Below are 23,964 nucleotides of genomic sequence, written 5' to 3'. Positions count from 1 at the left end.
TTTTGCCTCTGTCATGGTTTCTTTGTCTTCTCTCATCATAAACCCAGGCTGATATTGGGAACGGCTCCTGGTCAGAGCAGAGTGCAGCTGGGGGAGCCCTCACAGCCAACCTTTGCTTTGCAAAGCTGCTGTCCTCCAGAGAAACTGCTGGAGCCGACCACCTTTTCTTATCTGTACTGCTTCGTTGCTAACAAAGCTCAGCTTTGGAGGGGCACGGTAGGCTCTAAGCTGATGGAGGGCTTTTAGTTCCAAGCTTTCCTCTTGTGCCCCCTGAGCTACAGTGTTCCCCTTCCTGACTCTTTGATTTCTCTCTCCAGTGACAAACCTCTGGAGCAGGGAATGTCTGGGCATGACCAAGTCCTCACCTGGGCTGACCTGTACACTTTCCCTAATGCAATGCGCCGGGAGCAAATATTTCCTCTGATGTCTCATGCACTGGAGAGCTGGAGCAGGTTCTGGGTGAGGATGCCACCCTCAGTGAGGATTTCTACCTGCACTATTTCAGATGAACTCTCTTCCTACCAGCATGGAAACATGGGGGTAAATTCCCTCCCTGCAGACTGAACATCCTGCATGGAGCAGAAATGCTCTCTCAGCCCTGCCCAGCCCCAGTCGGGAGCAGCTAACCAGCAGGCCAGGCTGGTATGGGGGCCACAGGGAAGGCTGAATTGTCACCAGTGGACCAAGGTGTCCCCTGGGACAGCCCCTCCACTTCTCCATGCCTGGTTTCCCCAGACCCCAGGAGGACAACGGGTCCAGAGCAGGATGAATCCCCTCCAGCAGTCCCAGGGGTGGCATATTTGGTACTCGGTGAGCAGTTTCAAGCGTGGTTGAGCCCAGAGAAGCCCGATCTTGTGGTCCTCTGTCTCTGCAGGGCGTCCACAACCTCCAGCCCCCGCTGCCTGCCAGCCACCCTGCCTGGAGGAGCGCTGCCTGGCAGTGGGGGCAGAGCCCCGGCGCGGTTGGGCACGCTGGGCTGCTTGTGGAGGATGCCCTGAATGCCTCAGAGCCAGAGGAGGTGAAAAACTCATGGGGATTGAAGCCAAAACTGGACAATTTAGCCACTGTTCCTGGAAATGCTTACCCGGAGCCAGGCCTCTGTGCCAGTGGGCACGGCTTTGACCCCCACCTGCCTTTCCTACCCGTAGCCATGCAAACCCACACGCAGCAAGGGGAGATGTAGGGGCCAGGGCTCTGAGAGAACACTGCTGACGCATCCCTGACAAAAAAAAAGGGGGTTAACTTCAGAGCAAAGGCCACAGCAAAGCAAACAGGAGGGAAGTAGTTGGGAATGAGAGACAAAAGTGCAAGCAGAGCACTGTGGTCTGGCAGAGGGAATGCTGTGCTGGGAGGATCCTCTGATGTATTGCGAGAGGCCTGGCAGCTCAAGGAAAGAGGGGAACAGGGCCCTGAACAGGGTTTCTAAGAAGCGGGCCATCCCCAACTCTTTTCCCCAGAAGATTTTCTGCATGATGGGGCAGAAGGGGTGTGGGGACACATGGCGTGGGCACCTCAGGTCTGCCCTGCTCCCTGTGCTGCAGCCTGAGTGGGGATTCAGCACCCCGTGGTGGGTGTCCCTCGGGAAAAGCCAGCTGCAAAAGCAAACTCACTGTTTGTGGCGGGGAATTTCGGAAGCAGGCAGGTAGGACAGCAGCCACGCTGTGCCTCTGTGGCAGTCAGAGCACCCTGACCATGCCTGGCTGTCCCAGCCTGGGGAGCACAGTGGGGGTGAATATCTTACCCTCTCCAAAACAGACCAGGGATCATGGGCAGCTGAGTGTCCCACCAGAGGTAGGTGGCCTGGCCTGATGGGTGTCCATACTCAGGGTGGCTTGGCTGAAGCAGCTCTTGTGCAGCAGGGAATGCCGTGGAGACCCTTCTGGAGAAATACACAATTCCCATTCCTGGGGAAGCCTTTGCTCTCAGAGCTCCTTGAAACCCTCCTCGGACTCACGGCTGCTGCACAGGGAGGACACAGCAGCCCCATCATGAACCCGGGTCATCTGTTCCTCTTTCCACCATGTCACACAGCTCTGTTGAGGATGAGATGAGCTGTGATGAAGCCACAGCTGCACGAGGGACTCCTCCGTGCCCCACGGAGGTGCCTCTTGGCAGCAAAGGGAGGGTGGTTCACTTTGGCTGTCCCACCAGGACAGGTCCAGTGGTGCCACGTGGCCCCAGCTGCGGGACAAGGCTGTGGGACAAGGCTGGGCAGGGCTGTCCTCCTCCCCAGGGCTCTGTGACACAGGACTGGGACCAGTCCAGCAGCCTGGATGCCTTCCCATATGGGCCTTGCCCTGGCTACCCTTCTCCTAGCTGCTTGGGCCCCTTCCAGAAAATGTGCAGTGAAAATGTCACTATTGGGGGTCCCCAGGGAAATTAGAGTGTTGAGTCAGGCTTATAAGTGACATCCCCACTTAAAAACCTATTAACCTTCCGGCTCCTCCTGCTCCCACTCGCCTGGGAGCAGCGGGGCTCTCGGTGCAGGGTCGCAGCCCCAGCAGGGCTGGTTTTGCAGGCGTCTTGGCTCAGCACCTTCTGAAAATTGGGGAGGGAGTTCCCATGCCTCCAGATGGGCTCCAAAAGTCAGCGGGAGTTTGCTGGAAGTGTGATCTCAGGAGCTTGGGCTCCAGCATGCTTCACCCCATGCCAGGGGTGATGCTGGGGAGGTGACTCGGGTAGGAACGGGCTCTGCTCCTGCTGTGGGTCTGTACCCAGGGGTGCAAGGGGACCTGCTGGGACCCCTGGGGCTCCTGGGTCCATCCCCAGTCCCACTACATGTCCCTGGAGCAATTCCCTTCCGAGCTGGGGGAGCCAGAACTGCTGAGCAGAAGGGGCACAGAGCTGCCTGCCGAGGAGAGGCAGGAACGTGCTGTGGGTATTCCCCTGCCCACCTCCACGTACAGGTTGCTCCCAGCTCTCGCAACAGGCTCAGCACTTTGCGAACAGAATTTAGCCACAACCCAGAATGTATTATTGAAAAACCAACCAGCAAACACATTCTTCTCCTGAATTCCTGGGCTCCTTCTGCTTCTGACCTCCCGGACGGACCCTGGCAGCCCGTGTGTGCAGGGAAGGGTTGGCTTGCTTTCCTGCAGCCTCCGCGTGTGCGAGGTCCCACCCTGGTATGTGCACAGCCTCCCCGGGGTGGCTGGAGGTTGTTGCTCTGCAGAGCTGCTCGCTGGGTGACCTGCAAGCCCGGCCGTGCTGCCCACGGGCAGGCAGGCAGCCCAGCGCAGGAACCGGCTGCCAGGAAACCACGGGCAGCAGCACCGGGCAGGTCTCACTTCTCCATTTAAAGGCAGGGTGAGGCTTGAACCACGCTCATCTGCCCTTCGTTCCAAGGCAAGTCCTTTCTTGGCCAGCTTGGCAGGCTTGCTTGAAGGATTCAGCGGGCTTGGGGAACCTCATGCTGGGTGCTGAGCCCTGGTGCCTACCCCTCCTTGGTACACCCAGCTTGGGAATAGGGGTCTGCCAAGCTCTTTGTGTCGCTTCTTGATCCATGTGAGAGCCTTCAGCCCACAGAGGGCACAGAGCCACAAACAGGATGGTGGAGGGGATCCAATGGGCACAGCTGAGCCATGGATGCACAGCCTTGTGCCTCCTGCTCCACCATGAGCCATCGTGATGTTCAGGCTGAGCTCTGGCTTCTAAAGTGCCCCAGATCCTGGTGCCTGTGGCCAGGCCTGAGCCCGGGGAACAGCTTTGCTCTGCAGGGAGTGGCGGGGCAGTCAGCAGCCATCCAGCCCAGGGCTCCCGTGGCAGAGGCAGAGCCCTTCTCTCCCGATGCAGGGGATCCGGCTGGCGAGCCAGCGAGCGAATGAGCCCTGGAGAAGCAGGCGTTTGCCTCGCAGGCAGCCCATCGCGGCAGGTTTTCACATGCTTTTCCACTCCAAAAAGCTGCCAGAGCTTTCCAAGCCGGGAAGCCCATTTGTGAGCAGCAGCTGTACGTAAATAAGAAGGGGAATTGGTGGGTGGCGGGGAGTTCCCACGAGGCTCAAGATCGCAGGCCCCGGGGAAGGGTCTGACATGGCATCGGGGCTCTGCCAGCACCGCTACACCCATTGCACCTGCCCCTGCGGGTTGCACACAACTGCAGTTCTAGGGGGAGGGGATTCCCCAAGCCTGTGGCAATCCTGAGCAGCTAGAAGGGATCTCAACAGCAAGAAAGGCAGGGAGAGAGACAGCAGGGAAAGGCAGAATGGGGAGCAAACTGCTCAACTGGCAGCAGGATGGAGAAGAGCATGGGGGCACCTTGTGCTGCCCATTCTCTGCCCCAAAGCTGACACCAGCCAGCTCCCGTGATTGTGCTCTCCTGGACATTCCCTGGGCAACCTCTGTCCCTGTATCCTGGGAATAGATCCCCTATAGCCCCTTCAGCAACACTGAATTAAAAGCCAAAGGGATATACAGGCAGCATCAGCTCTGGGATTTCCATATGTCCTGGTCTTGGTAAAGGTTGGAGGGGAAAATGCTGGCTGCATCTCAGCATGTGGCTCTTCCAGAGCTCAGCAGATCAGGGCCAGGCCCCCATTCTTGGCTCTATCCTAGTCTCAGCCAGCCAAAACTGTGGGGTGAAGAGGGATCTCAGCTGCCTGCACCACCCCAGGAGCTGAAGTTCCCATGCAGGACACTATGGAGATCCCTCATGGGCTGCCCCCGGACCGCAGCTCACCCAGGGAGCAGAAGTGAGCTGGCACCATCTCCAAGAGCTGCTGTGTTCCTTGGGATCCACTACTCGCCTGAATGTTTAGTTTTCGCATTGCCTCATCTTGGCCAGACTTTTATGGCTGGCTGGGGACTTAGGCTTGTTCTGAACTCTTGTGCCCTGCACATAGTTTGAATTTCCTCGTGATTCAGGGGACATGCTGAACTCTCTGGAAACTGGAAGATGACACCTCCTTGTGTTCCTTGCTTCCCTGAGCAGCACAGACATCTCCACGGGTGCCTGGAGGGCTTCCCCAGGGCCCCTCCCAGTGGGAGGGTGGCACAGTGGGCAGCTGGTCCCGCAGAAAAAGATCTGCATAAAGTGACCCTGGGCAATATATATAGCCCCACACTCCTTGCAGCCTTCGGATGCCACCCCAGAGAGCCCAGAGCAGGACTTTGGGGGGTTGCAAACACATCCCTGCCTGCTGCCCACCCGGTGTCTGGGGTCAGCACCCCCTCCTCTGGGGTGGGGGCTGAAGCACATCCATCCCCCATTGCTACCCTCACCTACCCCTGGTGCACCGTGACCTGTTTGCCCTTCCCCAGCCCAGGCAGCAGTTCCTATACCACCTCACCCCTTTCTTTTCATGGCATGGGAGTCACAGACACCCCCAAACCCCACGGTTCACAGGCCAGCTCAAACCAGAGCAGCTCCTACACAAAGCGGCTGTGATGGAGGGGATGTGCTTGGGGGTGATGGGACACAGGACACAGGACATGGACCAAGCACTGGTTCCCCCTCCCAGACTCCCCCAGCCCACCTGCATCCACATGGCCTCTGGCATGCCATCCAGGCTAGGTTTCTCCCCCCAACCTTGCCTTTCCTGTCCATCTCAGGACTAACTCTCAGAGCGGGCTGGTCCCAGGTCAGCACTGGACATTTTGCCTCTTTGGCTCCCTGACATGGGAAACGTTTTGGTTTTGGACAGGATTTCAAGCGTTCACATCTCACAGACACGTCCACCCTCCCAGTGGAGAGCTGCTGAGGAGGGAAGGAGCCGAGGAGGCAGGGAGAGACCCTCACCGGGGGCTTTGAGCGTGGCGCCCGGTTTATTTATGTGTGTAGGGATCAGAAATGCAGAGGCAGCTGCCAGCAAAGGCCCTTCATCCTCACGGTTCTATTCCCATGGGACCCCAACCCCTGATGGAGCTGAGAAGAGTGTGAGACACACTATGCAGGGTGCAAGGGGAGACAGCCTGGTTGGAGGGGGACTGTGCTCTGACATCAGATTTGCTTCCCTGAAGCCCTCAGAGCTGTGCATTTCCCAGCCCAAGTCATTGCAGTGGAGATCATTAACAATACTGCCAGCTAATTAATCTGAGCACTCAGTGTGAGCTCCCATAAAACAGCCTTAATAGACTTCCAGCTGTACAATGGCTCTGTGAAAAAGACTGGTCCACGTGTCTTTAAACAGGAGGAAAATCCCACACCACCCTTGCCCTGGAGGTCATTCCCCCTTTAAATGCTCTGGTGGGGTCTTTAACAGCTGATAAAGGGATATTGTAGTGGGAGTTACTGGCTGTAGCTGCCAATAACTGGAGAAATCATCTGCCAATAGAGGTTCAGGACCTCAAGAAAAGGGGAACTGAGATAAAGGATGCCTAAACTCCAGGAGAGGGAAGACACCCCCAGTATCTGTGGAGCACAGGCTTTTTTAGAGTTTTGGCCCCAGCCAACTGAAATCCCAGGGGACTTCCCAAATCCCAGGGGCTGCCTGGCCACCTCACTGCCAAGGCCCCTGGGTGGGGACTGCAAGATCTGAGGACTTCAGAAGTGGAAGAAGTGAAGGAAGTGGACAGGGAGGTAGAGGGGCCCGCAGCCCTACCCCGAACCAGTGTCCTGCTCTGCCCACAGTTTCCTCAGCTCCAGCAAAGGAAGGTGGAGACCCCTGTGCCCAGTGACCCCCTCAGCTGAGCTCCATCCATCAGGCTCAAAGCCCTGTTCACACCAGCTAAAAACATCCAAATTGTCTAATCTGGAACACATTCTTCCCTGGCGGTCTCTGAGACCCCTGACCTGTGTGCAAAACCCATCCTCTGGCTCAGCGTGGGCAGCCGTGTTTCCCCTGGTCTCCGTGGACCACAAGTGCCTCAGCCCACCTTCCCTCCCCATCTTCGGGGCAGGACAAAGTCCACCAGGTCACACCACAGCCTGCAGCCTGGCAGCTTGAACTCAAGACCTGTCCCCAGAGGCTCTGCACAATCTCACAGACCTAGGGAGGGTTTGGGGGATTTCCAGTGACACACCAGTGTCTGCTGGGAGGGCACAAGTCTGGAGCAGCCAGTGCAAGAGGAGCTGCATGTCCCTGCAGACCAGCCAGTCTTCCTGAAGGGCACTTGCAGCTCTGCAGGGAGTGTGTGAGATGCTGGGGGATGCTGAGACCCGGGGCTGTGCAATGGACAAGACAGCCATGGAAACCAGTGCTGGTTCCTTACCCACAGGTACCCACTGCTCCTGGGTATGCGCCTCCTTCTTGCTGTTCAAACCCTCTGCAATTTTTCCCAGAGCCTGGGGATGGCATCACCTCCTCATTTTTCTGGATGGGTGGTGAGATGCTGGAGGCACACAGCTTTCCCCCGTCTTCTGTACCAGTTGTGCTGCACCCTGCAGAGAGCAAGAGTGTGTGGATGAGGCTTGTTTTGGTAGAAAACAAAGAGATGCCACATTTAAATCAGAGATATTCACTCATTTTCAGCTTCAAGTAAGGGTTGACCAGGGAAAAGGTATAAATGCAAATTTCAGGGGTAGTGCAGCTGGAACATGAGCATTCAAAACACAAAGAGAAAAGCCGTGGGATATGGACATCGATGAAAAAAAGCAGGCATCTTCTCACAGGGACCTTCCTGGCAGGGGATCTTTGAAACCAAGGACAGCAGGAAATCTGGTAGCTCCCAAGCAGGCCTCTATCTCAGCTCCACGGGAAATGTTTGCAGCACAGAAAAAGCACAGGACCTGCCAGGAGAGGAGCAGGAGGGCTGCACAAGCCCTCGAACACCGAAGCAGTGAAGAGTGGAAGAGCACATGAGCAAGGCTGAACCTGGAACGATAACACGAGTGAGCGGGATGTTGATGGGAAAGCAGAGGCTGCTGCGTGCAGGGGCACCACAGGCAGAATGAAGAGCATCTGCAGGGAGGAGGATGAAGAGGACCTTCAGCTCATTGCTCAGTGGGAAAGAACAAATGGAGGAGGATGCAGGGAATGCAGAGGAGTTTGATGGTTTCTTTTTTTTTTAGCTTTAATCTTCATAAAAATCCAGACATGCCCATATAGTTAATGAAGGGGGAGGTGAGAACGCAGGCCAGAACAGGAGAGGTTGGGGTAAAGGAGCGTGTAGATAGTGTAGATAAGGGATCATGGGAGAGCTCGTGGGGATGATGCAGAGAACAGAAAGATGGGGTGGAGAGGAACGAACCTGGCCAGAAAAACTGGAGGGATTATCAGCCCATCATCAAAGTGACATTGGACCAAATCGGGGTGACTTATTAAATGGTTTATAAACACTAATATGACCAGTTCACACCAAATAAGCCTCATGTCCTCTTTTCATGGGACTGGTGGCCTGATGTGCCAGCAAGAAGTGACACTATGAGGCATATCAATGCTTTGGGCTGTCCTGTGTCTCCAAAGGGGACCACTGCCCCAGCACCAGCCCTGCTCGGGGGAGGCTTTGCTCAGGCTGGGGGGGATCAGTGTAAAGCATTGCTGCCAAGAGACAAGCCATGTCCTCCCCTTCCCCACGCACTACGCCACTTCTCAAACACCCTTCCTTTCCTGGGCACAAGTTTTCATCCATACAAATGCCCCCCGGGCTCTTGAACGGGTCTTTGATGTTGGCCATGTTTTCCATGCAGTTGGTTCCCTGATCTGAGCCAGGGCAGGGCTCCCCAAACACTTGTGCCAGCACAAGGGGTGTGAAGGGCTGGGAATGAGCAGCTGGGGACAAGGGACCAGGCTGCGTCTCCAGGAGGCACGGACGGATTATGGCAGCTTAACACATTCATCAAAATCCAGCTCCCCCTGGGGTGACTGTCAGGCTGCAGGGCTGGCTCAAGGGAGGTTGTTGGGACTCTCTCCTGGATTTCTGGACTGTGTTTTCCCTCCTGATTAAGATGGTGTGGCTCTAATGCACGAGGAACATCAGTGGATTTGGGCTTTACAGGGTTGCAAGAGTTCAGGGTGTGAAATGCAAGTCTGGAGGAGACATTGGCTGCATGAATGGAGCGTGGGGGTGACAGCACAGCCAGAGCGGGCCCAGGCTGTGTGTGCAGGGGGGTGGTGTGGGGGCCACAGGCTGAAGAGGAGTCTGCAGTGCCCAAAAGCAAAACTGGGCAAATCTAGACCTCGGCAGGTCTGATCCTGAAATCTTCTTGTTGCTCACTTGGCGCTGATTTCAGCAAGATTTGTTCATGCCTAAGGGTGAGGAAGGGTCTGGTGCACCACTACGGAGCAGCAGGAAGGGACTTGCAAGGCTTCTGCACTGTTGCAGGGCTTCGTGGTAAAAAGCCTGATCTCCCAGAGGGTAACAAACACTTGAGCATCCCCTCGCAGAGGTGATCCCGGCCTGCGAGCAGCTCCCATCTCATTGCGTCGGTCTCCCCCTGAAGTCATATCCTGCATGGCGGGACAGAGTCAGATCTATGCTGGGCTGCAACTGAGGATGAGGCAATACCGTGGAAATGGCATTGCAGGCTGATCGTGATGTCAGCACTCAGAGAAGCCCCAGCTGCATGCAAAAAACGCTCCTTCCTCAGCAACTGGGAGCAGCACTGGAGCCTCTCAGCTTGCGGAAATATCCCACCTGGCACCTCTGTGAATTGGTGATGTGATCCAAGCCAAAGGCCAGAGCTGAGCTCGCTCCTGAGCCTGGTCCTTGCTGCAGCACTGGGGGTTGGGAGGCTCTGCCCCGGCTGCGGGCTGGGATGGCCACTGCCTGCCGCGAGGAGCATGAGCGAGCAGCCGTGGACTTCATCCATGCTCTTTGGCCTGGCTGATTTGAGCCTCCCCACAGGGACTTCACGTTTCTCAGGTCTGATCCTCTTCAGGAGCCATGGTCACAGCTGAGACATCCAGACAGCCCTCTGTCATGGTCCCTGGGCTCTGAGCACACGGGGATCCCATTTCTGCTCCTGCCCAGCAGCTCTGCCGCCTGCCTGTTGTTCACCACTGCGGTGCCACCTCTGCCCGGGTCTGCTCTGATGGGCTCAGTGGAGTCACATCTGGGGTCTGGTGCCACCAGGCGTAGCAGGAGGGTTTTCAAAGCCCAAGAACAAGAACTAACCCAGGACTGAGTGCTTGGAAAAGGGATTTGAGCTCCTCTTGGTTACTGAAGAGCTGAATCCAGTCCAAAAAATCTGAAGACCTCCAGCTTTGCAATTATCCTGCTGTGCATTTGAGCTCCTGTGGAGCTGAAATCAAACCTTTGACGGGGAAGAAAGGGAGGGCAAGGCCTTTCCAGCAGCCATGGCAGATGAGGCAGCTTCAGCTGATGTGAATGGAGGAAGCTCATTATCTCCAAAAAATCTGGTGCGCTGGAAACCAGCTGAGTCCTGGAGCTGGTGGGATTTATTTATGGCAGGTCTCTCCATAGCTGAGACTGTCAAGATGCACCTTGGGGATCAGGTCACAGTCTCTGTCCCCAGTATAAGAACAGCTTCAGAGTGGTGGCACATCCCAGGACTTGCCTTACCCCAGCAAAGAGAAATCTAAGATGAAAAAGGAGGCACTTTCTTTTCACCTTATGTTTCTAGTGCCTTGCTGATATTGCCACAAGGCTGGCTGTGCTGGTCAGAGCTTCCCTGGGAAACAACTGTTCATTTAATGCTTCTGTGTTTGACATCATCTGCACCACAAAAGATGTACTCAGGTGGTTTTGAGCTTATGGCACCCCTGGGTGTCCCTGTCACATGAAAATCCAGAGCCATGACAGAGCTATTGCTAAAACCCAGCCAGGAGAGAGACATCCTAGAGGTGTGTGCAGCAAACACTGCATTTCTATAATTGATGCATGAACCCTGACTGCCTGGGCCCGTGCCACATCCCCAGCCCCAGAGCCTGAACACTCCCACCAAGGACCAAGTCTCCATCGGCTCCTGGTGGGGACACTAAGCTGGAGGCAGGCCAGCTTTAGGGCAGCTTGCAGGGGCTCTCTGAGGGCTGTTCAGAGATCTTGGACTGGGTTAAAGCACAGTGCCTGAACTGAGTGGTCAGTCACCTCCAGGAGCCTGATCCATGCACACAAGGGTCAGATGACTTCTTGGAAGGGGTCATTTTCTTAAGGCTGAGGAATTCCCACTGGGGCATAAAAATCCATTCTCATATCCTTAGCAGAGCTAATAGACAAAGCAGGAGTCTCAGAATCTACTTTGGGCAACGACTGATGTCTGGGCATGTGTAGTGACCTGCCTCCAGCACGGTTAGCCGTGAAGCCTACCCGCACCATTGGGTTATCTTTCTCCCCTGCAGCCCACAGCTCCAGCCAGGCAGAATTCCTCTCCTCATCCTTAGAGTTCTTGTTTACAGGTTAATCCCAGGGAGATCTTGGGAGACAGGGCTCAATCCAGTGATTAGGCATGTCCCAGCCCAAGTGAGGGGCTGCAGGGCCTAGCACAGATGCTCAAGGTGGCCAAATTGGATGTGTCTATGTGAGCTAGTCATGGCAGGTGTCCTGGATAGTCCATGGAGAGAAGCAGGAGCTCCCATATGTTCATTCAGCCTTAAGGGATCAGATCTGTTATGCCCTGGGAGTCTTTATCCCTCTCACCAGTTACAATGGGAGCTTGGGATGGCCTGACCCATGGAGATGTCTCCATTCAAGTCATTTACCATGAAACTGGATACTAATCCTTAAATGTTCTCTTTGCAGACACAATCCAGATCCCAGCTTGAACTGAAACAAGGTAAGGGCAGTTTTCTGCCCTGAAACCCTTGGGAATAGGTAGTCGTACCTGCCTTGGGGCAGACCTGTGAGCCTTCATTATTGCCTGGTGGGAATGCATTTTTTGAGCATTTTAGGCTGTAAAAAGGGAGCAGAAAACTGTTCCTGAGAAAAGTAAATGTCTGCTGATGCTTTGCTTTTGTGTCCAGATGTGTGGTCCTGGGGACCAGCTCTCAAAGCTGGAGAATAGGCAACATCTGAAGGCTGGAAGCAGACTCAGCCCTCTTCCACCAACTATTGCAGCCTCCTCATTGCACAGAAAATGAATGAGCCCCTGTTAACACAGTCCAATGACTGCTGCTGCCACAGGGATGTCTGGACATTGAGTCATAGTTTGCTTCTTATTCGTGCTGCATCATCCTTATTGTTTGATTCATGGACCACTCTGGGCATGAAAGAGCAAACTGTCCTTTTTGATCTCTTTTACTTGCTATAAAGATTTGCTCAACAAATGAGGTCTTAAAATGGAAACATCCCTGGATACCTGGGTTGAATTGATCTTCTCCAATTGGAAAAAGTGTTCCCTTTTTCTCTTATTCACCCAAATATCCAGGCTGCCATTCTCTTGCAGTGAGTGCTGGCAGCAAGTACACACCATCTCCTTGCTTCGCTGCCATGCACAGGCACCCTTCTAAACAGACTGAACCACAATGGGAACAAATAGCTGAAGCACCAGGGATAACAGGGAGGTGTGGAACAACCCTTTCCAACAAAGCCAACACAGCTATTTCATTAGTGGGCTCACCAGTCTACTTCCTTTTTTGCAACCCAGCTAAGTGAGAACAGAGATAACTTATTGCAAGAGAGAAACTGGACATGTTGCTTCCCTGGAAGTGGAGCCTGATGCACACAGAAACCCACCACAGCAACCAGGGAAGCCAAACACAACCTCTCCCTCTGACACAGGCAGGAAGAGCACGCAGCTCTGCTCCAAGCCACATGGTGAAGTGGGATTTCAGGAGGCACCACAAAACTGATGGCGCAACAGTTTGGGGATGGCTAACCCCTAAGCTTGTGTGATTCAGGTCTTACAGAATGCAAAAACTAGGCAAAAAGACATACACAAAATACTACACTCTCATTACCCATGAACTTGCCTTTGGGGTTATGAGTTCTTTACCTGGAAATTTCTATTTAATGTAAATTGAAGAGCTTCGCATAATCCCACGATTCCAGGAGGTCTGGCTTTAGAAGTCCCTATATAAACACACAGGGACTAACAGTGAAACCTTCACAAAACAAGGAAATTTCCTGAAATGATGCCACCATGCTGATAAGGTTCGTGCTCCCAAATCACTCTCATCTTCAGCATGTCACCTGCGCTTGGAGAAAGCAATAGGCAGTGACTGCCCTGCAGGAGCCTCAGGGGCAGGTCTGGGGCCAGGGGTAATGCTGGAATCTGAGGCCACATGGCAAAAAAGTCCACCCCGACCTGAATGACAGAGACAGAGGCAGGCAAGGATTTCCTGTGGCTGTGAAGCTGTCTGGTGGCAGAGCAGAGCTGCCCTGCTCTTTCTCATTAGCCCATGCTGTCTCTTAGGTGCCTGGAAATGACTAAGAAAATTTAAGGATGTGCAAGTTTTCAAAGAGGTGGAGAGCCTGGTGTTTGGAAATGACTCCTTAGCTCCTTCTCTTGCTGCTCCTTGAATCAGCGTCCAAACCTGAGCCTCCTCTCCCAAGCCACGGTGTGGGATGAGCACTCTGAGGTGCCCTTTGGACTGGGGTGCAGGTACAGATATTGGGACAAATCCATGTTGGGGAAGCCTGGGAGAGGGACGACATCTGTTCCACAGAGCAGAACCCAGCCTGCCCAAGAGGTGCTGAGGTTCTCAAAGGAGATGGGCATCTCCAACAGCCTTGGCTTTCTGGGGGTTAAGCCAAAACCCTGCTGTGCAGAATGACTCAGAGAGAAGGTAGCAGGGGAGTGAAGTGTTGTGTGGGGAGAGGCACGGAGCAGTGATTCAGGCTCCCCCACTCCTTCCCCCTTACACATCAGCACATTTATCCTGCCTTGCCATCAGCATCAACTGCATTCACATCGAAGGGGCAGGCTGGGATGGGAACGGGTCAGAGGAAGGGTTTGTTGTGTGGAAGGGCTGGACCCTTGCCCACCACCAGAAAGGCTGCCTGGAGTTATCCCAGGGCAAGGACACAGGGCAGGACTGGGACTGCATCTGGGACTGCACACTTGTTTAATAAGTGCTCCCTCTCCTGGGCTGTGGCCACACTGTCCCGGAGAAAATTCAAGTGCTTTGGCAAATTGGGAGGTATCTCGGGCTGGACAGACTTCTGGAGTGGGGCAGGGACCTCCCCTCAGCTCCAGATAGTCCCTGTTCCACAGGGGAATTGCTTCCCAACTCCAAAAACCCTGTGCACTCAATGAAGATAGCATGTTTGAGCATCCTCATGCTGTCTGTGCCCACCAAGATACAGCATCATGCTCTCCCTGGGTAGAAGCTCACCTTCTCCCTTAAGCCTGTCCCCTGGGGACCTAAGAACTGGAGAAAGATCATGCCACTACACAGCCCAATGCGATTTAGCAGAATTGGCTATTACCAAGGGTGTTTTGTACTGCACTAGGAGATTCTGAAGGCCAGAAGGGAACGCCTGTATCAGCTTTCCATCAGCCTTCAACTCCAGGGGCTCCAAGAGCAGAGGAGATTTAAAAGAAAAAAAAATAAATAATGCAGTTTCCTTCAAAGATTAAAAAGCTGGGGGATGTACCTAAGGAAGGAATAGAATAGGTTTCTCCTGGGTAGCTATGACTGAGAAATGGCATTTTCTATATTCTAATAGGGATGTCAAGTCAGAGGTAATTTATTCATGGCAAGCTGATGCAGTTGCTATGGAGAGCATAATAGGAAGAAACTCTTTTTTAATGCATGGTGTATTTAGGAGGAAAGTGTTTGTCGAAGATAAAACCTTGGTGTGAGGATAAAAGTGGCAAATAGTGATTAGGAACACACACACACACACACACACACAAAAAAAGCTGCCTGCAAGCACTTTCACCACAGCTGTGAAATGCAGAGTCTGATCTGTTCCTGCTCAGCTTCCCTCCAGGTGGGCAGAGGACTGTTCCCAGATCAGGATTTCCCACCCACCGGACACCAGCCCAAGAGGTTCCAGCACTCTGGGAGGCAGGGTTCTGTTGGGTTTGGAGCAGGCAAGACCCAGGACAGCATGTGGCTTTGGGTGATTCATGGGCTGGGTTCTCCCATCCTGAAGGGATGAGGATGCTGCAAGACAGAGGGAGTCAGTGCAGATGCCCAGAACGCCGTGGTGCTGCACAGCAGGCACCTGTGTGTCACTGGGTACTTAAAATTCAGGTCTCTGTGTTAGGCCAGCCAGCAGCCTTTTCACCTTCAGGGGAAAATGCACACAAGGTGTATTTTCAGACTCGCTTGGTCATCCATGTCTCACTCTCTCCAGCCATCACATCATTTCCTAGCCCTCCATCCCAAACCTTCCTCCTCCAAGCTCTGCTTTCTCCTCTTCTTGCCCTCCCAATCACAAGGGCTGAGATCACATTTCCCAGCTTCGGTTGTCCTCATGTCCCCAGGAGAGTGGCTGTTTGGTGCCAGTCCCCGTTTTGATTCCTTACTAATCCTTCTGATACAGACACTGGACCCAAGCATCCTCTCCACAGCAGACAGCTGTTCTGGGCAGAGCTGTGACCAGGCAATGCAGGCACAAAGAGCTCCGTCAGAGCCTGGATGTGCTGGAGATGATTGCTGGGTAACACGTGAAACGGATCATCCTTGCAAACATGAAAGATCCCAGAGAAACACTGGCAGGGGGATCCCTGAGTGATACCCTGGCCTAGCCGTGCTGGGGACCACCACAGAAAGCCATGAGCACATAACATCAGCGCAGACTTCATCAGTGCAAACACGGAAGAACTCAGAAAAAAACAGCAGCCCAGGGATTCCCAGTAACATACCCAGACAGACCTGGCCACCCTGTCCAGGCTTCTCCCAGGGTTGTCCCAGGAGACGCTCAGCCCCGTGTGCCACGTGGGAAACCCAACAAGGTGAGTCCATGGGCGCTGCTCTCCTGAGCACCTTCCCAACACCCTGGTACCCTGGTAATGACAGGGCATGAATAAAGTTTTGGGGAGGGGACTCCAGGCCTGCAGACAATGGCATCAGACGTGTTTGTTGGAGTGCTGTATTTTATGCTAGGCATTACGGCATTGTGGTGATGGCAAGGAGCGAATGTCACAAGGTGCTGTACAGATGGGGCACACAAAGATCTCCAATCCAAGCAGCTCCGCTGTCTGCCAAAACAGGGGAGGTGGAGGCAGGAGCAGGGGGACTCCATAAGATAACGTTGGGGATGTTTGGTATGTGGGATGCCACACAAGAAAGGCTGAGAGCAACACCAGCAATTTGAGCTTGGCTCTCTGCGGTGCTAAGCCAGTGGGCACTGCAGCTCCCCACTGCCAGCACGTGGTGAAAGGGGTGCACAGGAGGGGGCTTTCCCTGGGCACAAGAGTATTGAGAGATTCCCCCAAGCCCCCCTGAGCCCTCGACCATTTGATTGACCCTCCTTGGACTCAGCTGCAACTTCTACTGATCAGTAAGAATAAGACCCAGTGATGATTTCTTCATTCATAAGCCTGCAGGCAGCAGTAGCTTCGCTCAGAGTTTTCAGCATGGAAAGCAAGAACCCCACAGCTATTTACAGGGGAATGTAAAACCCCAGGGATTTTATTACGGCCTGCGCTTTCTACTCTTGCTGAGGAAGGGCAGCACATCCTCAGGAGCAATGAAATACCATGAAGTCAAAGGGACAGGGGCAGCCTCTTGGTGTTATACGTGCCTAACAAGCAGGAACGCGACTGATGACATCACTTGCTCCCTGGAGCCCATCTGTCATTTATGTGACAAAATGTCATCTAATGGGGAATTCTCAGTCAGACTGGGAAGTCAGCCAGTGCTTCCCCTTGGAAATGTCTGTCTTCAATTATTCATAATGATAATGAACTTTAATTGCTTGAAGTGCTGATCCTGGTGCCCAGCACCTGTCTCAGACTGCTCTCCCCAAAATTGTAGGGTTTTTTATATTTCAGACAGCACAGTTCAGCCACTGGAGGACAAGGACACGCATGGCTCCACAGCTCTGCTTGTGTGAAAGAGCAGGTCACAGTCGTTTCCCAGGCAGACTCTGCCCCAGCTCCTGGCTCTGCAGCAAGTACTTGACATTTTGATACACTGCGACCTCCCAGGATGCTCGTCTGGTGGGTTCTCGTGCTCTGCTGGGCACCAGCAGCTCCTCCAGCCCAGGGCATGCAAGGCTGGGCAGGATTTTTCCAAAGAGGATCCCTGCTTGCTGGAGGAAGGGCTGAGGCCCCTCACCTTGCAGGCAGGCACAAGCCCCACTCCCAGGCAAGACTTGTTCCTGCCAAGGTCCAGAAACTGCTCCAAAAGATCAGGTTTAATCTGCCTGACCTATCGGGATGGGAACAGCCCCGTGATAACCTCGGGGTGGGCAGAGGGGAAGTCACCTGTCACTTCTGGGACTGAATTGAACCTCAGTAATAAAAGCCAGATGTATTCACTGCTTTGGCTTGGGTCATTTGTCTCTAAATGAAGCATCTTTCATATAACAAATGGTCCCTTCCTGGGCTATACATCTTCTTGCTGTTCTGGCAGACTTTCCTCAGCTCCTACTGGTTTATAATGAGCAAGGGGTGACTTTTGGCTGAAAACAATTTCCCTAATGCACGTCAGGGTTGTAGCAGACATTCTTCTCCCCTCAGAGAATCGTATCCTTTCCCACCAAGCCAGGGGTGTTTCAGCTTCAGTAGCTCACAGAATTGTTCCTGTATGTTAAGCCAGTGAGGAATCCAGAGATTGACAAAATCAGATATCAGAGGGTAAAATCTTCTGTAGAAGGAGCAGACCCTAAGGTCACCATCATCTGTAGTTTTCACCCCCTGGCCCATGAACACCACTTCTTTATTTTGGGCAATGGACCTTGTTCAAATGCCTTGTTTTAGGGAAAAAAAAATAATCAATTAATTTTTAGCAAATGGTAGACCTCAGTCCCACACAGAGAGGGAACCATGGGTAGTACAGTGATCAGGCATCCCTGAGGATGTACCTTGGTTTAACTGTGTTTCTATCTGGTATTTTGGGAGAGAAGGAGCAATTCCTACCCTGAGCTCTGAGACAGTGGGATGTGGATATCGGGACACTGATATACCTGCCCAAGACAGCAGACATCACAAGACACAGGGGCTGATTTTTAGCAGAGGAAGAACAAGAGAAAATGAGAGGTGGGGAAAGAAATCTGCTTTTGTCCAGCTTTCCTTTAGTGCTGAAGAGTCCTGGTCCTGGATACAGTGGTCAGTCCCCCTCTCTGGCATGAGGGCATCACCCTGTTTCTGTTGCTAAGTAACCACCTGAGCATCTTCCAACTACCCTGGCAACCATTCTATGCCAACTGGCCACCAACAGCCAGTGGCCACAGGCACAGCCAGGGCAAGGGAGGTCCTGAGAAAGCGGAGGAAAGAGGCACCCAAGAGCTCATCCCTTGCCCAGCTGCCTCCCCCATGCACCGCCAAGCCCTCAGGCTTGCAGGGCAGCTCCGGGGCTGACCTGGGGGAGTAGCAGTGCCAGGAGGACCTGGCCTCTCTGGGCCCGGCTGGTGGCTGGAGTGATGGCCACCATGGGCGACGAGGACCTCTCGGCCTATTTCCACATGCAGTACAAGCAGCACCTCCTGCAGCTGCTCAGGTGAGGGGGATCTTCCACCCACCTCCTTCCCCTCCATTGTCTGCTCCTGTCTCCTCCATCCCTCCTTCCCCCACCATGGCAAACACCCATCCCTTATCTCCACCACTTCAGTCCCCTTCTGTACCTCCCTTCCTCAGCCCTGTTCCTCCCTGCAGCACCCCCTTGCTCTGTCAGTGGGATCCCCACTGGGGAAGGGTAGGGATGCCATGGTGCCAGGTGGGATCTGAGACGGTGTTGGGTTGCTCTGTGTCCCAGGTGGGGTGACAGGGCAGAGCAATCCAACACCTTGCTGAGGTACCCGACCCAGCGTGTAACCTCAAGGAAAACTTCTGTGGCAGGAAACTCGGACTGACAGAGAAGGGCTCCCTGTCTCCATTTATTCGCCTCCAGGAGAAGAAGAAACAAGACCGACTGATGCAAAAGGCTCTGGAGGTGAAGGAAGAGGTAAGAAAGACAGGAGGGTGCTGGGGCATGGTTGGGAGAGTTTGTGGTTTTTTGGAGGGCAGCAGCAGGCAGGTGAGTGGCTCTGGGTGCAGGCAGCCATGTCACGCTTGCTCTGGTGCTACCAGGCCTTCAGGGAGAAGATGGAAGTCATAGCCTGCCGGTGGAAGGACCTCCACGCCAAGGATGCTCAGCTGAAAACCGACATGGAGAAATCTGGGAGGATTTTAAAGGTACACCTGCCCCTGATCAGCTCGACTGACGTGACCCTGAGCCACACCACCACCTCCTCCTCTCCCTTAGGGAGATGGTTTTGGGCTACCACGTCTGTCCAAGCCTCCCTTGAGCCTGGACAGGCCTGGCAGGGGTTTGTACCACAGATGTGGAAAGCCCAAATAGGGCTTGGGCAGGAGAGAGCTTGTCCTGTACTAGTGTGAACTCCTGAGTGCTCCAAACATCCCCCCAAGAAGGGTCTCAGCCTGTCCCCACTGTTGACACACATGTGTTTTCCAGGGACAGACACCAGTAGGTCTGCAAATCAGAGTGCCATCTCTGATTTAACAGGATGTTAAACAGAGAGTGAAAATGCTCCCAGAGGTGCTCCAGTACTAGTCTCTCTTCTGTGAAGGTATCTCCTCCCAGTGCTGCTGAGTGACCCAGGTCCATCTTCCCCTTGCCTTCCTTTCCCTCTGTTTGTGTGTGTGCGCACGTGTTTGTGTGTTGATGGGGGAAACATCACTAGGAAAATGATAAAATACGAATCCAAGCTCTGAAGACAGCCATGAAAGAGAGAGAGAGGAAGATACAAAAGGAGAGTGAGCTTCTGAGAGCTAAGAGGGAACTGGAAGCCCTGAGAAATAAGCACCAGAAACTCTCCAACAAAGTGAAGAAGTACTCCATCTTCAACAAATACCTGGAGGATGTGGTAAAGATCTCACAGGTGAGTTTGGACATGAGACAGATCATGGCCTTGAGGAGGGCTTTACTGGGGTGTTAAACCTAGAGAGTAGATAAGGCAAGCCCAGGGAAATCATAACCCTTGGTCAAACCCAGAGACCTCAGGTGGCATGGGAAGAGGATTCCTACAGCCAAGGTGAGGCAAGGGGACCAGAGTTAGTGGTGGAGAACCTGAAAAGGAGATGAAGGCTTGACAAAACTAAAAAAAAAAAAAAAAAAAACCAAACAAAAAAAAAACATGTTAGAAGGAGGAAAAGCACAGGGCTGAGGGGAATGAGGACCCTTTTGTGTCAGTGTTCCACATCACTTTGATGGTTTGGGAGAAGTGAAAAGCTGCCCAGGAATGGGAACCCAGTCAGTTGTCAAAAAAGCTGTGCCCTCTCTCAGGGATACCCGGGCATCTCTCCATGCATTGCTCATACTCCTGCAGTCACAGCTGCCCCCATCTCATGTCTAGGTGACACAGCACTGGCAGTTGCAGTTGTGCTTAGTGTTTTATCAGAGCACTGCTCACCTGGGGAAGAGGTGCAATATCTCCCCTTGCTTATGGCACTGACAGCTCTGGGACTGGCACAGTGGGATGTCATCATACAGAGAATGTGGCAATGCTCACAAATGAACTGGAGCAATAGTCTTGTGTCATGGTTTGAGGGAAGATCTTTCAGCTGGAGGAGGTGTTGTCCCTGGTCAGCGTGGGGTGCCAAATAGCATGAGACTTGCAGTCGTGATGAGGGGAGGGCAGAGGGATTACTAACACCAGGAGTCTTGTGCTGCAGTTTGAGGAGATCCAGGAAGTCATTTGGCGGTACAAGATGCCGGTGAGGATGCACAAGGACCTGCTGCATTCACAACAGGGGCACAAGGAAATGTTTGAGCAAGCCAAGGTGCTGCTGGACCAGTACACAGCAGAGAAAGAAGCTGAGATCCTGCAGTACAAAAATGAGCTGGTGCAGCTCCAGCTACGTTTTGATCAGGCTCAAAGTGACGTCCTCCCCTGGGTGAGGAAATGTGGGGCGGGCAAGGGAAGATCTACAAGGCCTGGCTGTGTCAAGACAGCTGATGGCTCATCCCTAAACCCTGGGGTTACGGCAAGGCCCAGTAGCAGGCTTTGTGTTTGGAGGAGATGACTGATTTTATCCCTCCAAGGAGTTGTAGAATGAAGAATGACAGATCGGGTCTGGAGCAGGTCACACCAGCAGTTAAAACAAGGCCCTCACAAAGCCATCATGATCTTGCACTTCTTGCTTAAACTCATAGTCAAAAGAGATCAGCTAATCAGGCTTTGGGGAGGTCTGCCTTGGCACAGAACCCAACCACACTCCACCACGTGCCTGCTGGGTTTGTCTAGCCTGGTCATATTCATTTCTATTCACCATTCCTTGCAGCATCACCCCTCTAATGGGGCTTCAGTGTGGCATGTCTCGTGGTCTCCACTGCTCATGGCTCAGGACTCAGAGTGAAGTTGGTTTTGCGGATTTCTATTATTGGTTTTCAGCATTTCTACAGCATCTGCCCACCAGGGCTCATCCCTTCTCCTCCCTCCTTACCAGTCCAAAAGTGACCAGACTGGTGGTAAACTGGGCTGTAACGAGGAACGTCAATGTGCAGCCAGTGCTCCGTGTGCAGAAATGCCCTCAGCTCTGCTGGCCTCTGCTCCCTTTATGTCACCCTGAGGAGGCCTTACTAAATCCCCTTGCTGGATACTCCAGGCTCCAGGAGTTGGATCACGTCAGACGAAGCTGGAAAGCACCTAGTCTGGGAGGGTGGCAGTGGGAGGTGCTGCTCCCTGGGTATCAGCCATCCCTGCTGCGGGGAAACCAAATGGGGCCTGCAGGGAGGACCCGCCAGAGTGAGGAAGGGCTGGCAGTGAGCTGGGGAGGTTCCTGGGGCAAGGAGCAGCTCTGGGGGTTCCTGGATCTGCTTCCACCACACCAAGCTGAACCACCACCATCACAGCCCTGGGCAAGGACAGGTCCTTCCTAGCAAAACAGATGAGTGTGGAAGGTAGGGTCTCCAAGCCAGAGTCTCTAAGCCACGGTCTCCAGTGCTGAAGCAGCATCTTTGCTGGGGCATGTCCCTATGCTGCATGTCTCCTCTCCTCTCAGGAGACTTCCTGGGCTGACATCCAGGATACAACTGCCAAGAAAACCCTGAAGCTGGGGAGCATCAAGATGGCCATCCTCAGCCTCTTCCAGTGCATGAGCAAACAGATGAAAGAAAACCTGAACGTGCCGATGGATGACAGCCACAGACAGCTGACCATGGTAGAGCCAAACCAGACCCCTTCTCCCTGCCCAGAAAGAGGAGCAGCAATGGCTCTCGCCTGCCCAAAGGGAGGGGAGAGCCCAGAGGAATCAGTGTGCCCAGCAGACACCTCCCTTTTCACCTGGGCTCTCTCTGGGGCACGGGGAATGAGCAGGAGACACCAGGCAAACCTGCCTCGGCTGATGAGGCAGAGCAGGGTGTGGGTCGCTGCGGGGGTAGAGGGAGTGGGAGCCAGGATGGCTGGGGCAGGGGATGCAGGGGATGCAGATCAACCCATGGACAAGGTTTGGTTTCATTCACCCTTGCCCTGAACCCAAACTCACCCAGAAAAGCCCACTGTGGTGGTGCAGATCCGGCAAGGCAAATGCCTTATCCTTGTGCCCAGATTGGTTGGTAAAATTTGCCCTCCAGAAGGGCCAACAAGCTCCCCTCTGCCTCCTGTTCCCATCCCTGTTCTGAGATCTGCCATCTCTCTTCCCTACCTTAGATTCAGCAGTTTATTCAAGACTTCACAGACATCTCCATGGAGGTGAAACGGAACCGCCAGCGAGCATCTATACCTATGGATCTATGAGGGACATGCCAACATCACCTGCTCTGCCAGCAAAGGCTCAGCAGGGTGGGAAGGGAAAGAGGACAGCGGGCCCTACAGATATTGTAGACTCCACCGTAGGTTAGAGCACTGAAGTTTCATACCCTTTCGGGCTCTTCTGTCCTGCACAGTTGCTGACACCTTTTATACTATTAAAAATAAGCAAATTTTTTAAGGTGTCTCTTCATTTCCTGGGAGGACTGGAAACATCAGAGTGGCTCCATCCCACAGCTTCACCCCAAACACCATTCAGAAGGGGTGCCTTCTCTGGCTGATGGGATTCTGGTTGGAGGAGGCAGTGTCCCAGCAAAGTATACAAGATAGGGAGAGCAGGCTGGGACAGGAGTATAGTCTTAAATAAGGATTAGTACTAGTGTTCCCATTTAGACCCCCCACTCAGCATAAGCTCTCAGATATTTGAGAGGGATATATCAATAGGTTGGCAGGACTGTGCTTCTGGAAAGCTTCAGAGATCTTCCACCATCACATCCGTGGATGTGGATTTCTTTGCACAGCCATGTGCTATGCACTGAAACTCACCTTCCCCCTCAAGCTGTTGGAGAAAGTGTGGAGCATGGATATAGGTGAAGGATGAAGCAGCCAAAGCTGTTGCACCGCTGTTCATCATGAGTGCTAACGTGATGAATACAGAACAAGAGGACTAAAAATGGCTCTGGAGACACACTGTGGACTTCAGGACAGCCTCAGAGGCTTTTGGGGAGGACCTTTTAATGGACCAAAGACCCAATGACATAAGCTTGCAGATTTTGAGGCCAGTGACCATTGATCACATGCTCTTGCTCCCTTCTCTCCCGTAGTTAACTCCTGTCCTGAGCCTATGGGTTCAGCTAAAGCATCCCTCAGAAAAGCCTGAGTCCAGTTGGTCCATGTTTATAAAGCCTGAGGGTTGCTCAGACACCTGACCCCTTCCTTGGTCTGCCTTTCTTCCTTTGAGAGTGTGGAAGGCACAGATGAACCCCCTCCCTTCCCCAAATCTGTGCTTTCATAAGCAACAAGGAAAACAGATGCATCCTGCAGCTGGTGCTGGCTGCTCGTTTGGAAAGCAGAGGAACGATGAGTTCGGGGTGGGAACACCTGGTGCAGAGTCTAAACAGAGGATGCTCCCTCTGTGACTTTGCTGTTGCTATCTCTGCAAGTTTGAATTCATAGGCAAACTCAATTAGAAACACAGTACCTTAGGTCAGGTCTCAGCAAGAACTCATCCAGGAAACCCAATTTCCCTCAAGCCTCTGAGCTCAGACCCATGTTGGGCCATTGAAGCTTAGTGAGTTACCATCCATCAGCAGAAAATGACCCTGT

General features: G+C 53.4%; 1 protein-coding gene across 1 annotated transcript in view; it reads left to right on the top strand.

Moving 5' to 3' along the window:
* Positions 1-22,626, top strand: part of CCDC42 (coiled-coil domain containing 42) — a 64,794-nt gene extending 42,168 nt beyond the window's left edge. Inside the window, exons 2-8 of the mRNA XM_042802310.1 lie at positions 18,234-18,389; positions 18,728-18,833; positions 18,959-19,063; positions 19,573-19,770; positions 20,564-20,785; positions 21,893-22,051; positions 22,540-22,626. Of these exons, the coding sequence (XP_042658244.1) occupies positions 18,234-18,389; positions 18,728-18,833; positions 18,959-19,063; positions 19,573-19,770; positions 20,564-20,785; positions 21,893-22,051; positions 22,540-22,626 (1,033 nt within the window). The remainder of the gene's footprint in view (positions 1-18,233; positions 18,390-18,727; positions 18,834-18,958; positions 19,064-19,572; positions 19,771-20,563; positions 20,786-21,892; positions 22,052-22,539) is intronic.
* The last annotated feature ends 1,338 nt before the right edge of the window (positions 22,627-23,964 follow it).

The sequence above is a fragment of the Tyto alba genome, unplaced genomic scaffold, assembly GCF_018691265.1.
Source record: "Tyto alba isolate M040663 unplaced genomic scaffold, T.alba_DEE_v4.0 Super-Scaffold_39, whole genome shotgun sequence".
Classification (NCBI taxonomy): domain Eukaryota; kingdom Metazoa; phylum Chordata; class Aves; order Strigiformes; family Tytonidae; genus Tyto; species Tyto alba.
Note: the sequence above shows the minus strand (reverse complement) of the source record. Positions and strands in the feature narration are given on the sequence as shown.